At 32.1% G+C, this 17,620-nt stretch overlaps 1 protein-coding gene across 12 annotated transcripts in view; it reads right to left on the bottom strand.

The window, feature by feature from the left end:
- The window catches only part of LOC114339297 (ankyrin-3), a 539,512-nt gene that overhangs the window by 36,183 nt on the left and 485,709 nt on the right, over positions 1-17,620 (bottom strand). For all 12 annotated transcript variants that reach the window (XM_050646489.1, XM_050646490.1, XM_050646493.1 and 9 more), the window contains 7 exons: positions 17,246-17,409; positions 15,332-15,493; positions 10,189-10,326; positions 9,943-10,129; positions 9,008-9,214; positions 5,505-5,762; positions 4,132-4,389 (listed from right to left, as the gene is read on the bottom strand). In XM_050646489.1, the coding sequence (XP_050502446.1) occupies positions 4,132-4,389; positions 5,505-5,762; positions 9,008-9,214; positions 9,943-10,129; positions 10,189-10,326; positions 15,332-15,493; positions 17,246-17,409 (1,374 nt within the window). The remainder of the gene's footprint in view (positions 1-4,131; positions 4,390-5,504; positions 5,763-9,007; positions 9,215-9,942; positions 10,130-10,188; positions 10,327-15,331; positions 15,494-17,245; positions 17,410-17,620) is intronic.

The following is a 17,620-nucleotide window of genomic DNA, read 5'->3' as shown; positions in this document are numbered from 1 at the left end:
AGTATTTTCTATGGGAAATAAGCCACAATTTTACTAAAAAATGAATTTATTAACGTTTCGAAGCCCAAATCGGGTTTCGTTGTCAAAATACAAAATACTATTAAAATGAACAAAAATGTTGTTGCTAAGTAAAAAAAAATCTTCTAATAATTTATTTAATCTGACTCATTTGGCGATATCATTTTAAAGTCTTCTACTTTAAGGCTATGGGTACATAATTCGCAAATATTTTACGTGTATCCCTACTTTTTCTGTCTTTACACGGCAAATTACATGTAGTAAAATTCACACTGGTATGGATATGTAAACATTACTAGAATGTCATTCTACTTGAAAATGTCATCATTAATTTAAAGAGATGGGTTTTGAATGTTCTTGGATTACTGATATTTTTATAATTGCAAATTATTAATTCAGTTAATAAATATGATAAATTTTTCACTAACTATGTATTCAGTGATTGTAGGTAATAATTTATTTGTACAACAAAGACTAATACTCAATCGAGAAAAGAGGAAGTGTTAAAGTTATTTTTTAATAATATATTGTTATGGAACGCTTACAATTTTGAACATCCTTAACAACAAAATACTTGGATCACAGAATATATTATCCTGATGTATTCTCTGCTTGGATCTTCCACAAATAATACACAATAAATAACTTTTTATTAAGTTCACGTCTTAAATCAATTATTTATCAAATACACTATACATCAATAATATTTAATCAATAACTCAACATATTCCCGATGCAATGTCAAATATTTAAAATTGTCACTGATTGTCAGTGTCTGACTGACAATATATGCTGACAATATTATATTCGGCTGAGTGCGTTGTAAGACAAAGATAGATTTGGAAAATATTACCACGGCATTGTGTTCATTTTTTTCGAATCCTGAAAAAACCAATAAATATTTTTGAAAAATTTAAACGCAGAATGAAAGACTAAATTATTACCGAGGGCCGAAAGTCCCTTAGAATAAATAAAAAGTTTATTTTGAATGATATATTTGAAATTAAAAATAACACTAAATTTTCTCTTAGTTTTTCACCCCTGTAACTTATTAAAATAAACATTATACAAGTTCTCAGGGACTTTCGGCCCTCGCTAATAACGTAATCTTTCATTCTGCGTTTAAATTTTTCAAAAATACTTATTAGTTTTCTCAGGATTCGAAAAAAATGAATCCCCATTTGAATAGCACTGCAGCCGGAAATACGTACCGATCCTCTTAAAATGTATAATATACGTCTGAATTGCCAATATAAATGAGTCAGATTAAATAAATTATTAGAAGAATTTTTTTTACTTAGCAACAACATTTTTGTTAATTTTAATAGTATTTTGTATTTTGACAACGAAACCCGATTTCGGCTTCGAAACGTTAATAAATTCATTTTTTAGTAAAATTGTGGCTTATTTCCCATAGAAAATACTTAATTATAAAAATGCCACAAGGAAATAGCTTCAGAACAACCTTTGTAACCTTCGTTCACAGATTAATAAAAGTATGACAAGAACGCACTTTACCAGAAGATTGGAATACTGGATTTATGTGCTCTATACAAAAAAATGGAACTTCCTTGATTGTTCCAACTTTAGAGGAATTTCCCGTGTTAATACGGCATACAAAATTTGTCCCTGATGTTTAACGAACGACTTTCACACTATACTAACAATATAATAGGATCCTACAAAGAGGTTTTTAGAAAAAGAGATCTACCATCGTTGATCACACATCATCCATCAGATAAATATTACAAAAACGACGGAGTAAAACGTAAACTTTAAGCCGGTGTGTGATACTATTGTCAGACCCCAATTGAATCACTTATTTCAGGAACAACCTAAGTCACATTTTGGCGATTTCGAGTTTATTACACCAACATGTATTTATGTGGGACTAAGGTTGTTTCAGAAATATATGAATATTTTAAATCGTTATAAAATCAACCATGCTTACGGTACGCATCTAAACATTCCGTATATGTATTTGGCACCTAGCTATTAGTTCCTTGCGGCACGCGGCCCTATTTCAACCAATAGGCGGCGAAGTGCCAAACATGTATACGGAATGTTATTCGGTACGAAATTCATATACGGAAGGTTAAATATTCGTAGACGGAAAAAAACTACTTTTTATTAGAGTCAGTTAAAAGGAAATTGATTTTAAAATACTTGTTAATGTATTATTAAATAAAAATAAAACAATTATAGTATTTGGAATGTTATTTAGTGCGAAATTCACATGCGGAATGTTAAATATTCTTAGACCAAAAAAGACGAATTTTTAATAAAGTCAGTTAAAGAAGACTGATTTTAAAATATTTTGTTAATTTATTATTAAATAAGAATAAAACATTTATAGCATATTTATTATTATTTGGTGGGAAATTCATATACGGAATGTTAAATGTTCTTAGATAAAAAAAGACGACTATTTTCGTCTGGTAGCACACAGCCCTAAACTTCAACATAATTGAATGGAAACATATCTAAACATACTAAACAACACGTGCAAGTCATTAAAAATTCTGCGAAAGCGAAACCTTAGTCAAATAAAGAAATAATAATGTCTCAAATCTATACCATTCCATTTATGAATTTCGCACCAAATAACATTCATATAGGTAATAATTGTTTTATTTTCTTTAATAATACATTAACAAATAATTTTAAAATCAGTCTTCTTTAAATGACTTAATACAAAGTCGTCTTTTTTAGTCTACGAATATTTAACATTTCGCATATGAATTCCGCACTAAATAACATTCCAAATACTATAATTGTTTTATTTTTATTTAATAATACATTAACAAGTATTTTAATCAAACTCCTTTAAACTGACTCTAATAAAAAGTTGTCTTTTCGGTCTACGAATATTTAACATTCCGCATATGAATTTCGAACCAAATAACATTCCGTATACGCGTTTGACACCTCGCCGCCTATTGGTTGAAATATGACATCTGAAATATGCTGCAAGGAACTAATAGAAATTCCTAGGTGCCCAATACATAGACGGAATGTTTAGATGCTTACGGGACTTAGGTGTATTCTGCATTAAATTGTGTGTAACCCAGAGAAATACATGTTGGTGTAATAAGCTCAAAATCGCCAAAATATGACTTACGTTGTTTCTGAAATAAGCGATTCAATTATATTCGGCTATGAACGAATTTGGAATAGCAAAAGGATTGGTAGAATTAACTAAAATGACAATGAGGAAAGTCATGACAATGTAAAATGCGGGTACAAGGGGATGTTTCAAATAAACTCGGGAATAAACTTAAATTATATTATATATACCCATAGTATCCAAATAATGGCATATGCTGATGATATCGTGATAATTGGACGAACCCGGAATGAAGCAGTTGAAGCTTTCACACGTATCAAAAACGACGCGGAACTCTTCGGGGATAAATATTCAAAAACTAAAAATACACTGGCTATATCTAAAATGCAACAAAATAAATTATGAGGTGCAATATGAAACTATAGAAACGGTGGAAGAATTCTGCTACTTAGGGTCACTGGTGGACTGCAAAAACAATACTTTCAAAGAAATAAGAGAAGGAATCTGGGTAGATAACCGCTGTTATTTTAGCCTAGTTCCTTAAGTAAGAGGGAGAATGTCAAGAGCAATAAAGTGCAAACTTTATAAAACAATAATAGGCCCAATGCTCGCTAACGTATCGGAAATATGGGCAATGACCATGTGAGATGAAGAGTTCTACGAATTTTTGAAAGAGGAAAAAGTATGAGGAGCAATATAGCGAAGTTAACAAATAGCGAAGTTAACAAACAGCTAACAAACAGACTAGTTTCATATTTCATTATAATACACGTTCCATTTTTTTGAAGACCTAAACATCAGTTTTTACTGCCACGATTCTGAATTTAGAATTAGGCAGCCCCAAATATTAGATAGTTTTAATTGGCATTTAGAACTACACTCGGTTAATAAATGTTGACAAATTGACTCATATGACTACAAATTATAAACTGCAACAGTTTTCATAGGTACTGGTTAAATTTGGCTGAAATTATAATAAAAGAAGCGACAATGAAATAAAATAAATAAATGAGTTTGCACAAACAAATTAATAGTTTGCTTCTTACCCTCTGGAACTGATTCCTCTATATGGACATGTTTGCTATTTAAAACCGTCTCGGCTACTCCGAATTCAGCAGGACTCGGAGGAGGTGTTCCGGCATGGGGATCGCTTATCTTCGGAGTCGAATGCAGTTGGTTCAATTGCTGGGTGATCTCTTCTATGGCTTCGTGCTGTATTTTTACAGGAGTCGATGGTTCTATTAGTTCGGAAGGTTCGTTCGCAGGTGGCGCTTTGTTAATATCGTTATGATTTTCAATTTGCACTAAAAGGTAAATAAACCGTTCATTTTTGAATTTGTTAATGTGTGAATAACTACTTTTACAAGAGAAAGCGAAAAATACATATAAAACATATATAAAAAAACACTTTGGATATGGTTTAAATCAAGTCTGCTCCTTCTTCTTTTAGAGCTGACTCTGTCTTTTTTACGTGCCTCCAGTAAGGTCGTTCCATCGTTTTCGTGGTCTTCCCACTGATCGTCTTCCTATTGGGGAACCGTCTCTCGCAGTCTCTATTTCTCTATTTGTTGTCATTCGGCTTATGTGGTCATTCCACTCTACTCTTCTGTTTCTTACCCAATTCTTAATGTTCTCCACCTTGCATCTCCGTCGTATATCTGTACTTCTAGCTCTGTCCCATAGTGTCTTACCGTCGATTTTTCAAAGGGTTTTGATCTCTGGTGTAAGGTCGTGTTTCTGCCACGTTATCCGCTAGTTTTTTATTTCTCCATATTGTTTCATTCAGGCTACCTACGGCTCTGTTTGCTCTATTCACTTGATTTTTCACTTCTGTTTTGAGCTTTCCGTAGCTAGATAGTGTGATGTCCATGACTTGTTCTATTATCTGATCCTCCAGCTCTAATTTACATATTAGTAGATTTGCTGTTATAACCATGAATTTTGTCTTGTTTGTAGAAAATAACATGTTAAACTTTCTGGCGGTTATATTAAACTGGTGCAGCATACGTTGTAAATCATCTTCACATTGAGGGATTAGTATTGCATCGTCTGCATAGCAGATTATTTTAAGTTGTTTTTCTTCCATTTGGTATCATTTTTAATAAAAGAGAGAGAGAGAGATTTTTCCTCCCGATAAGAATATGAGTTTTTCAGAATCCTACAAGATAACCTTATCGTTGGTCAGTAACCTTACCAGTAACAGTACAGTCAGTAACAGTAAATAAAGTTGGTCAGTAACCTTACCGTTTTAGATAGGTTAGCAGTATGGAAGGATTAGCAGTGAAGATATATCAAATAACTCTTATTTCCCGTGGAAATTAATTTTTCTATTATTTCTACGTCATGGTCATATATATAAGATAACAAATACACTACCGTTCAAATTAAGTTTAAGAATCAAAATATACAATACACTTACCCCTTTTTTTTACTTTTTCACTTTTATCTAGCTCATCTTGACTATTTTGGAAAGACTTATCTACATGTGCATCTCGCCTAAGAGAAGCATCCCGAGAAGGTCCCAATTCTTCTTTAAGATTTTCAAAGCCAGATTGGTCGAGATGGATCTTCGCTAAGGCTTTTTCCATATCATCAGTTACTAATTCGACGTTGCATATGCATTTGTTAACAATATCTTGCCGTCCTATTTTGTTTAGCGCTTGTTCCAGTTTATTGCCTTAAAAAAAGAATTGTTAGTTAACATACATGTTATAAAAATAAGTATACACTGAGGACGTTTGAGTTGTAATAAATTCATTATCTCGTGAATGTGCAAATTGGGAGAGGAATCCTGAGACAGGTCGATTTTTATTTTTAAATTAGGACTTTTTGGCATATATATCATACTAGCGACGTCATCCATCTGGGCGTGATGACGTAATTGATGATTTTTTTAAATAAGAGTATGGGTTGTGTGATAGCTCGTTTGAAAGGTTATTCAACTCTCTATTCAGTAATATAAACAATAACCTAATTATTTATACAGGGTGGCCAAAAAATATTTTTTTCATTAAATTAATTGACACAAAAAGAAGAATAGAAGCAATTTATTTAATTCAAAATACATTTTACTGCTGAGAAATGTTTATTTGACAAATAAATATTATTTTCGCTTAAATTCAATGTTAAAGCTGCCACCCACCTGTCTCTTGTCAGTTTGAACATTGAATTTAAGCGAAAAGCAATATTTATTTGTGAAATAGATATTTTTACCCGTTTTCTGACAGCAGTAAAATGTATTTTGAATTAAATAAATTGCTTATATTCTCCTTTTTGTGTCAACTAATTTAATAAAAAAAAAGTTTTTTGGTCACCCTGTATAAATAATTAGGTTATTGTTTATATTACTGAATAGAGACTTGAATAACCTTTCAAACGAGCTATCACACAACCCCTACTCTTATTTAAAAAAATCATCGATTACGTCATGACGCCCAGATGGATGGCGTCACTAGTATGATATATATGCCAAAAAGTCGTAATTTAAAAATAAAAATCGACCTGTCTCAGGATTTCTCTCCAAATTCACCCATTGTCGAGATAATGAATATATTCCAACTCAAACGTCCTCACTGTATATTGCATAATAGTTAAGAATAAATTCTTCAAAAAAAATGCAGATAAAACAAGATAGCTTTGTTAAAGCACTCACGTGGTGCTGAAACGTGAACTTGAAAATTAGGTAAATAGTAGGTAGTATGAACACACTTCAGGAATTACTGTGGATGTTTAGACGCTAAATTCCGAATTTCATAGATGCAACGCATAACAAATGAAGTTCTTTTTTTTAAGTTGTTTGTTGTTATAACTGGTTGTACTGCAGCCATTTGGTTTATTGTACATCTTCCATTAATGTAACTTTATTGCTCAAGTTTTAGTGATACTAATGATTACTAATGACTATAGTCTTTTTACTACAAAATCACGCTTACGTCAGTTAAAATTTCTGACATCAGAGCATTGCCAAAACATTAGAATGTGACTTTTTATCATGGCCACGTTTATGTCATTACTTGTCAGAGATATTTTCCTTTATCTTTGTTTACTGTACAAATAATATCTATAATTCAGGGTCAGGGATTTTTCGTTTATTATAAATTAATAAATGAAAATAGTTTCTGTCCTTGCGGGATCGGTACTCACCGGAGGGATCGCAAACGTTCGGATACAATTAGCGTCTCTTTGCAAAGACAATGACGTCGACTTTGTAAAGTAACAAGACACTTACTCAACACACACACTACACATGACACTAGTTAGTTAACTGTAAACATTTACCGTACCTACCATGCCAATGGCCATTAGTTGTCGAGGCATTAGCTAAATAAAAAAAAATATCTATAATTATTTATTCTAATTAATGATGTCATTCGGGTTTCATTACTTGCCGAAATATAATAATTAACAACAATATTATCATAGTGGAGGTATAATCAATAAAATAGATCAATTATTATTTTAAAACCACTGCAAACGCTAAAATTCATAAGAAAACTTTCAATCTTTAAATCTAATAATCCTATTTCTAATAATCTAATCTAAGAAATCTAAATCCTTTAACTTACTTCTCTGCAGTTAATGGTAAAAGGGGACCACATGATTTCGTTCTTGTTCAAAAGAATAGAAGCATTTTGATTTGGTATGTTTCAACACAATCACAATACACAACAGTAATTATTATTACAATAGTTTTTAAATTAAGATATATTTAATATGCAGGTATTTATAAATTAATACAGTACAGTTTTTAAAAGCTATATACTTATTGTGAATCAAATTGTGCACGAAATGAAAACAAACACGATAGTAGCGTACGATTGTCTAATATATTTAAATAAAATTATTATTTTCTGGAGTATTACACTTAAACGGTTGTTTCATAAAATTTATTTTATTATGTTTTGATTAATTAATTAATATAATTCTAAAATTCTCAATGTAATCGCGATTACCTAAGTTTTTCTCATTATAATAACATGTTGACATTTATACAAGAAAGGGAAGTTCCGTGTGGGTATCGTATAACCAACTGTACTAGAGAAATGTCAATTCTAAAGTTTATATTTATTTTCGTTAATTAACATTACAAATATTTGGGCGTATTATCAATATATTTCGGCGTATTATCAATATATTTCGGCAAGAAATGAAACCCGATTGACATCATTAATTAGAATAAATACCATAGAATAAATAATTATATATTAATATTTGCACAGTAAACGAAAACAAAAAAAATATCTCTGACAAGTAATGACATAAATATGGCCATGATGAAAATTCACATTCTAATGCTTTGGCAGTGCTCTGACGTCAGAAATTTTGACTGACGTAAGCGTGCTTTTTTAGTAAAAAGGCTATACTTACATAGCCTGGATCGACGGCCTTAAGTACCGTCGAAAGCATGGTGATTGGTGGCGGCTCAGTTAAATTAGAAACTAAAAAATTTCTGATGTCTGTGTCGGAATCAAACCAGGGCCTTCTGATTTGGTAAGTCAGTACCTAGCCACTGAGTTGCGGCCGTCACCAAAAAGTTCTTATTAATAAGAAAATGGAAAGTGACGGATAATGCCATTAACAATAAAAAAAAACACTCTCTCTTGGACATGTATATTGTAACCCATAGTACTGTATTGATACTCAAATATTACAGACGTACGAAGTGAGGTGTGAATATAATTATGACATCTACGAAGTCTTTATATATTTCGAAAAGATCGACTGGATCCAATAATCGATCTGATAGAAACCTATTATAGAACATGACCTACAGATCTGATAGGCATACACAAATAAAATCAATAAATTCAAAATATGTGCAACAATACAGAGAAATCTGCAAAACAAATTTAGGAAAAGGAATTTAAGAAGATGAGGAGAGAAGAATACAGATTATTACGGTTCAAATTATAGATGTCATACCTGTAGCTTTGTTAGCCTTCTGTCTTAACCACAACCTAAACATAATCATAGCTTGCTGAGGATGATTCTCAGGATATTCTTCTTTGATGAGGTCAATATCAGATGGCGGAATATCCAGTTCCAGGGCTAGTTTCTCCCAATCGTCGTCCAACAAATTACAAATATCTGTTAACCGGAAATCTGCTCTATGAATAGTGTCTGGTTTACCTATGCACAATAAAAAAAAGTTAGGATATAAAACATATTTTTTTTGTTACAAACTTTGTTTTAGGTTTCATTATAACGTACTTAGGTTTCATTATAACGTACACCTAAATCTTGTCTATATTCGCAAGGTAACTAAATTCGTCAAAAATATGAATATTATGAACAAATAATTGGATAAAAATCTTTTTAGTAGCATATTTCGCTAATATTTCATTCAGTCTATCTTTTTTATCTCGATTGTCAGTACATTGTCACTGTATTGAGGACAGATATATTTCTGTAGTTTTTACAGTTCATGGCATCTCACGCATGTCACTTTTCAAACATGAGACTGCTTCTGACAATTTTTTTTCGATATTTATTCATTTCTCCACATGTTTTTACCACATAATACATTTTCTGTGCTAATATTTTTTCTTCTCCGTATTTGAATAATTATGTTGAACTACCATCACTTCCTGGACTTTTATTTAGCTTCAATCCTACAATTATTCTTTCCATCTCCCTGAAATCTGATAAATTTTCTTTATGATTGGTTCTAATTCTGTTTTTTCTTTATCACAAGCCTCTTCTTTTGTTACCATATTACCACTTAGTATCTCATGATAATGCTCTTTCTATCTAATTTCTGTAAATTTGAAAAATGAAAATGGTGCAAGAATTTTGAAGACAAGTTTAGATATAAAACTGAATACATAACGACCAATAATCATTATTTAGTTACTTACTTATTCCTCCATGCAAAAGATAGCTGTGATCTTTGTCTAAAGAAAGTAGATCCGATTGCGAATCTCTACTTGGAATAACATCTTTTGGTAGGACAAGGTTAAGAGTGCATAATGGAGTTTGATTGGGTTCACCTCTGGCAACTTTGGCGTCGCTCATGAATATAATGCGACCAGTCGATTCCTCGTCCTAAAATAAGTTTTGTGTGTAAAGAATTTATACTTACAAATCAAAATAAATGTTATTACCTGATCTCTAAGTCTTACTGTGAACGCTAAACGGTTTTCTCTGAAAGCTTTGAAACCTAATTTTGGCTGATCACCGGATTGGAGTACTGGTACTATATTTCCACCAAATTCCATAAATACATCTTTACCTTCAAGAACCTAAAAGAATTTGGAGCATTATGACTTTACCCAGGAATTGGCTTAAATACACAGGGTGTTTGGTAAAGAATGGGCCATAGCTTAACCTTAGATTCCTGAGCTTAAAATAGGTCGATTTACGCTAACTTACTTTAGTACGAAAGTTGATTATAACCGAAATGCAGGGTGTCAAAAAAAACTTTTATTTTATCTATTTTTATTTTATTTTATTTTTATTCAATAAACGGCAGAGCCAATTTACAAAAAATGTTTAAAAAAAATGAAATATTATGGTAAACAGTAAAGATAACCAATTTTAACCTAAAATAACAAACAACAAAAGATAATAAAAATGACAACAATGACAACAATAAAAACCAACAAAATTAAATTAGTAACAATAATAAATAATTAATAAATTATAGGAACTTAGTACTTTACTTCAGTTACTGAATTATGTATGCTTCTTTTAAATACACGAAGACTGTCCACAAATGGATCAAGACTGTTTTGATTATGATTAATTAGACGCAAGGTGCGTGACAATGGGGAGTAAAAGCAATAGTTCGTATTATGATAAGGTATGCGAAAAATTGGGGAAACCCGTCTTTGGACAGTATTGAGGCTTATAGCTTGTAAGATAGTTGGGCAATGATATAGACCATTTAATATTTTATAAATGATTGTTAAATCTGATTTAGCCCTTCTTACTTCCAAGCTATCCAATTTAAATGTTTGATTAACCAGATCATAATTAATGTTAAAACCCTGACAAATATTGATATGAGCTCGAAATGCCAAAGAACGAAGAAATGTTTTCTGGACGGACTCAATATTTCTAATGTGACAATCATAGTAAGGTGACCATATAATTGAGGCATATTCCAGCAATGAGCGCACAAAAGAAACATATAACCGTAAAAAACAATTCGGTGACAGTTGAGAACTATTACGTGTTTAAATCCAAGATTTCGCATACTCCTATTAATCATGTCTGTAATATGTGGTACAAAAGTTAATTTTTTGTCAAACAAAACACCTAAGTCTTTAATACAGTCCACAGATTCAATAACAGTATTGTTCAATATATACGTTTTTACAATGGTATTGTTAGAGCGACTGAAGGTAATACTAAAGCATTTTTTTACATTTAATTCTAGACCATTATCAGTACACCATACACATAAGTTATTTATGCCCGGTTGCACCAACAGATCTTAAGCTTAAGTCGAGAATATAAGAATTAATATAATATAATTATAATATATTAGAATAAGAATACCATAATATAATAATAGATATAATTGATAATAAGGTAAAAATCTAAAATTATGGTGCAACGTAAGTGATACTCAAGGGGGCCCTATTTATAAGTAGATCTTAGCTAAGCTGGAGCTTAAGATCTGTTGGTGCAACCAGGCATTAGATCCTTTTGTAGCAGTACAGTGTCTAGTTCGGACTCAATAACCTTATAAAATTTGAAATCGACCGCAAAGGCCAGAAGTGCAGAATGTAATATTATAGTACTCAGGTCTCTAATAAACAAGTTAAACAAGACAGGGCCTGAGTGAGACCCCTGTGGAACACCTGAAAGCACCTGAATCTCGCTAGATAAGTAATTGTTAATCCGAACGAACTGAGTACGCCCAGTTAACAAACTATAAGAAAATCTTACAAGGCTCTCACCCAAACCCATTATAAACCCAACTTAGTTTGGCAACAATATGTTTATGACTAACTCTATCGAATGCCCTTGAGAAGTCCGTGTAAACACTGTCTACCTGTTTGGAGCTCTCAAAGGCATTCAACAGGTCAAACTGATACGTTAAAAGGTTGGTCACGGTGGATCTACCTTGAGAAAATCCATGCTGCTCGTCATTTAATATTTTGCGACAGTGCCAGGATAGATGGGTGGAAAATAATTTATCAAAAAGCTTAGGAATAGCTGATAGTATGCTAATCCCTCGATAGTTACGAACGTCACTCTTATTGCCACTTTTATGGATAGGTGTCAGAAAGCTGACTTTCCAAAAGTCGGGAAAAATACCAGTGGAAATGGACAAGTTAAACACATGCAGCAAGGGTTGGCTCAACGTACAAACACATTTCTTCAGCAGCACAGAGGGAATACCATCTGGGCCATGTGAATACCTACTCTGCAAACTATTTATACCATCAAAGACCTCTGTTAAAGAAAATTGCACTGTATTAAGATCCAAACTATAATTAAAGTTATAGTCAGGAATCTCCCCATCATTGTTTTATATGATAAAGCAAAATGTTTTGAGAATAAATTTACAATTTCTTGACCACTGTCGGCAGTCTCATTATCAAGAAACATACTATTAGGATATGCACTTGATCTCCGTAAATTATTCACATGTTTATAGAACAGACTAGGGTTAACGGACAATTCTGTATTTATTCTCATTATGTAGTTGTTGTGACATTCATTGCGTAAAATTTTACATCTATCTCTACTTTGTGAAAATAATTGATAGTCCTCATAATTCCCAGTCTGCTTAAATTTACAATGTGCTTTTTTCTTATCAATGATTAGCCTCTGTAATTCCCTGCTAAACCAAGATGGAAAGTTAGATGACTTAAAATGTTTAATCGGGACAAAATAATCAATAGCAGAGTACAAAACATTATAAAAATATTCCACACATTTGTTAATGTCACCATGATCAAGTGCATGATCCCAGAATATGCTAGCTAAATAGTTGTTAATAGCATTAAAATCACAGTTCTTAAAATCGTAGTAAAAACGTCATATTTTAAATCTAATCACTTTTAAGAGGGATGATAAACTCATATGCTGGGTGATGCTCTGTTATGGTGGACATGTTTTCAGAAGCATAATTAACTACAACACTACACATATTTGAAAAAATAAGATCTAGAAACACACCAAAACTATTTGATGAGGAATTCACCTGCTTAAGGTTAAAATAGTTGCAACAGGCACATAAAATATTAGCGGATGTTATATATGCTGCTCCCTCAACCTGCAAACCATCCTCGGAATTGACCCAGATAGCTTGTGGTAAATTAAAATCACCGCAAATCACAAATTCACAATTTGTATAAACACCCACAAGATCTGAGGCCGCCGAGGAAAATTCTTCATATACAGTCACCGGTGACCCTGGAGGGATATAAACTGCACCCAGAACAATATTTTTCCTGCCAGTTGAAATGTGAACAAAAATATTCTCTAGATTTGAGTTACTGGTATGTACTAATTTTGATTTAATATTTCTCCTGACTGCAATTAATGTGCCACCACCTCTGCTCTTTCCCGTATTTAATTGGTTCCTATCCTGCCTAAATACATTAAAATCAACAAAGCCTAATTCTGCTAATAAGTAATTCTCGTTAAGCCAAGACTCCACAAAAATTATGACATCATACACACAGGCATTGACAGCGTTACGAAGTTCTGTTAATTTGGTTCTCAACCCCCCCGCATTATGATAGTAGACATTTAGTTTTTTGAGGTATTTCTGTTGTTTTCTTTAGTTTTTTGTTGAACAACACTAGGAATGCCTCTTATATACTGAATGTGAAGATCCTGCTCAACTTGAGAACGCTGAGCTAGTTCCTCGTGAGCTTTTTTTAGTTGATTACGATTATTATTGATTAATTATTTTTAGTATTGATTGATTAGTACGATTGATTATTTTTAGTATTCTTGAATACTTCCTAACAGGCACGGGATAATAACAAAAAAATTTGGTAAGCGGGGGTTTTTTGGGACGAGAAATCTAAATTCGCCACCAAAAATGATGTGTTACCCAGAGGGCGCCACATACGCCTTTCAGCGCTTATTTAATAGATTCAATTTTTATATTACCCATTCTACATACTTTTTGAATCAAAACTTTTATTCTCTTAATATATTTACTTGAAAAAGGTATACTAGATTCATCTCGCTAAACTCAACTGTTTTCGAGATAAACGCATTTTAAATCTGCGGTACAAAATAATTTTTTGCATATCATTGTAGTTAGACCCGAAAAATAAACTTAAAACCATAATAATTGTGCCAGTTCTCATATTTATGTCATTTCATCGCAAATTCCATTTGATAAAATTTGCGATACTTTTTTGTAAATTTTATGGTTTTAAGTTATTTTTCGGGTGTAACTACAATGATAATATCCAAAAAAATATGTTGCCTCGCACATTTAAAATGTGTTTATCTCGAAAACGGTTGAGTTTAGCGAGATGATTGTAGCATACCTTTTTTAAGTAAAAATATTAAAAGAATAAAAGTTTTGATTCAAAAAGTATGTATGTAGAGTGGGTAATAAAAAAAATTGAACCTAGTAACACATCATTTTTGGTGGCGAATTTAGATTTCTCGTCTCAAAAAACCCCCGCTTACCAAATTTCGTGTTATTATCCCGTGCCTGTTAGGAAATATTCAAGAATAAATAAAATAAAAGATGAACTTTGACACCCTGTATTTCGGTTATTATCAAATTTCGTACTAAGGTAAGTTAGCTTAAATCGATCTAATTAACCTCAGGAATCTACGGTTAAGCTATGGCCCATTCTTTACCAAACACCCTGTATAGACTAAGAGCCGGGATAGGTAAAATTTGCTAATCCGTTTAGGCACCGTAAGAGTCTATAATTTAAATAGTAGAACCTAAAAGAAAATGTATGAGCACTGTGCCGTCACTTTTTAGTGGCACATGCGTCGACAGTGGCGCATCAAACTTTCCACTTATGGACGGGATAAATAAATTAAAGGGAACCTCCCGTTAAGATAGGCAAAATCCCTCACTACAGAATTCAATTTTTTTACATTCTATGTGATTAAAAAATAAGACTCATCGCAATTCGTTTGCCAAAAGTTCGTTAGCTTATAGGCCTTTAATCAATTAACAACAAAATTGATTATCTTTCATTGCTGCCATCACTGCTCCGAAGTAAAAATAAAAATTTCCACAATAAAAATAATAAAAGGAAGAAAACAGACCTAAGTAAGCATCTAAAATAGAAATATAATTACCTCGATATCTCTACTCTTTGCTATTTCAGTAAAGTTCTCTTGATGTTCGAGAGTTTTATCTTCTTTATCATCTGTCATGCAGAATACTCTCACTCTTGCTTCAACTGGAGTAACTCTCTTGGCAAACACTACAAATTTTGCCATAAATGGAACATGCATTGCCTAAAACAAAAAATTATGTTTTAATTGGTGATCAAAAAATAAAAATGGGACTTATATAATGCAAGCCAGATAATCTAATCAACATTTGCAATATTTGTGCTCCCATTACAGTTTTTCTAACAAGCTAACGGTTTAAGATATACAGCTTCTTCCGAGTCTTCTCTCTGCATATCATTGTAGTTTCTCTGGAATTCCCGTATTTCATTGTTTTCCATCCATTCATCCATTCTTTTTTCCCGTCATTTTTGGAACTAAAATTTTCTTCCGCTGTCTTTCTCATGATCCCTATAATGTAGATCCATCCTTCACCCACACTACCTATTTAGTTTTTGGTTTTTCAAATCTTTTTCGAAGCTCAAATCTAGGGATCATATTTCTTCTCAATTCTGAACTTACCAACATCATATTGTCGTCGTCTTTAACTGAATTTGTTTTGACTTGCTTATTAAAAAATACAAAAGGCTGATATGACACAAAAATATGTCGAATAAATTAGAAATAAAAATATTTATGAACATTAAGAGCTAAGTAAAAAGGAGCAAATTTAGTTTACTTTAAACATATAGCCCTGTCGCCAGGGGGTTACAACGGCCTCCTTTATTCAGATGGACTTGTCTAAATTTTTTATGTATTTTGACCCGTAGAACACGAATTTTTTGGGTAACAGTTGATCCTAATGTCGATAAGATTGTTATAAACAAAGAACTTAAGAAATTACATAACAGCGATTTTTTGCAAAACAAAACTTTTTTTGTATTTTTTGGGTCATTCTAAGCAAAAAATGTTTTTACAAGTTTTTTCGTAGGATGCATAGTTTTCGACATAAACGCGGTTGAACTTTCAAAAAATCGAAAAATTGCAATTTTTGAACCCGAATAACTTTTGATTAAAAAATAAAATAGCAATTCTGCTTACCGCATTTGAAAGTTCAAGTCAAATTCTATCGGTTTTGATTATTTGCATTGTTAAAATGTTTTTATTGTTAAACAAAGCTATAAACACATAGTGCTTGAGTGATATTTTCAATGCATCTCTCATTTAAAATCGAACGAGCGCGCCTACAAACAGGCAATTTCTACGTAGCATGCCTTAAAACGCATGCATTGGGCACGGGAAACACTATTTGTTTATAGCTTTGTTTAGCAATAAGGAAAATTAATTTTTAGCAATGCAAATAATCAAAACCGATAGAATTTGACGAACTTTCAAATGCGGTAGGCAGAATTGCTATTTTATAATCAAAAGTTATTCGGGTTCAAAAATTGCAATTTTTCGATTTTTTGAAAGTTCAACCGCGTTTATCTCAAAAACTATGCATCCTACGAAAAAAACTTTTAAGAACATTTTTTGCTTAGAATGACCTCAAAAATACAAAAAAATGTTTTGTTTTGCGAAAAATCGCTGTTACGTAATTCCTCAATTTCTTTGTTTATAACAATCTTATCGACATCCGGATCAACTGTTACCCAAAAAATTCGTGTTATACGGGTCAAAATACAGAAAAAAAACTTGGTTAAGTCCGTCTGAATAAAGGAGGCCGTTGTATCCCCCCCTGGCGACAGGACTAATATTATGTTAGGTGATGGTTTAAAATAAATATTTCAGTAGTTGCATGGTAAAAGTTGATACTTATTATACAAAGCTTATTATAAATTAATTAGTAATTTACTATATCACTTTTATTTTCAAAATACGCATCAATACGGGTTTTATGATTAATTCAATTATAAAAAATTAAAAGTTTTAAAATACCTGATTATAAAGTTCCGTGGCCATTCTGGCAGCATCCGCCACATTTCTGCAGTCCATCAGCCAAAATCTTGCAGATACTGTAGTTGTGAATGAAACACAATCTTTAACGAACGTAAGAGGTGTGGATCCTGTGACATCCTCCCACACAGCTTTATTTTGACCCCCTGTTCAAACAAATAACATTAACCAAAATTGAAATTTACTTCATATTGACTATAATAAATCGTATGTGTAGTTGATAAATAAAAAGAATCGATTTTAAAGATCGAGACATATTACGAAAAATGTCATTTTTTATAATATAGAATTAGTCATCATCATTATCTACGCCTTATCCCTACGCGGGGTCGGCTTCCCTAATTGCATTTCTCCACA

This window comes from Diabrotica virgifera, chromosome 3 (assembly GCF_917563875.1).
Source record: "Diabrotica virgifera virgifera chromosome 3, PGI_DIABVI_V3a".
Taxonomy (NCBI): domain Eukaryota; kingdom Metazoa; phylum Arthropoda; class Insecta; order Coleoptera; family Chrysomelidae; genus Diabrotica; species Diabrotica virgifera.
This window is presented reverse-complemented; position numbering and strand designations above follow the sequence as displayed.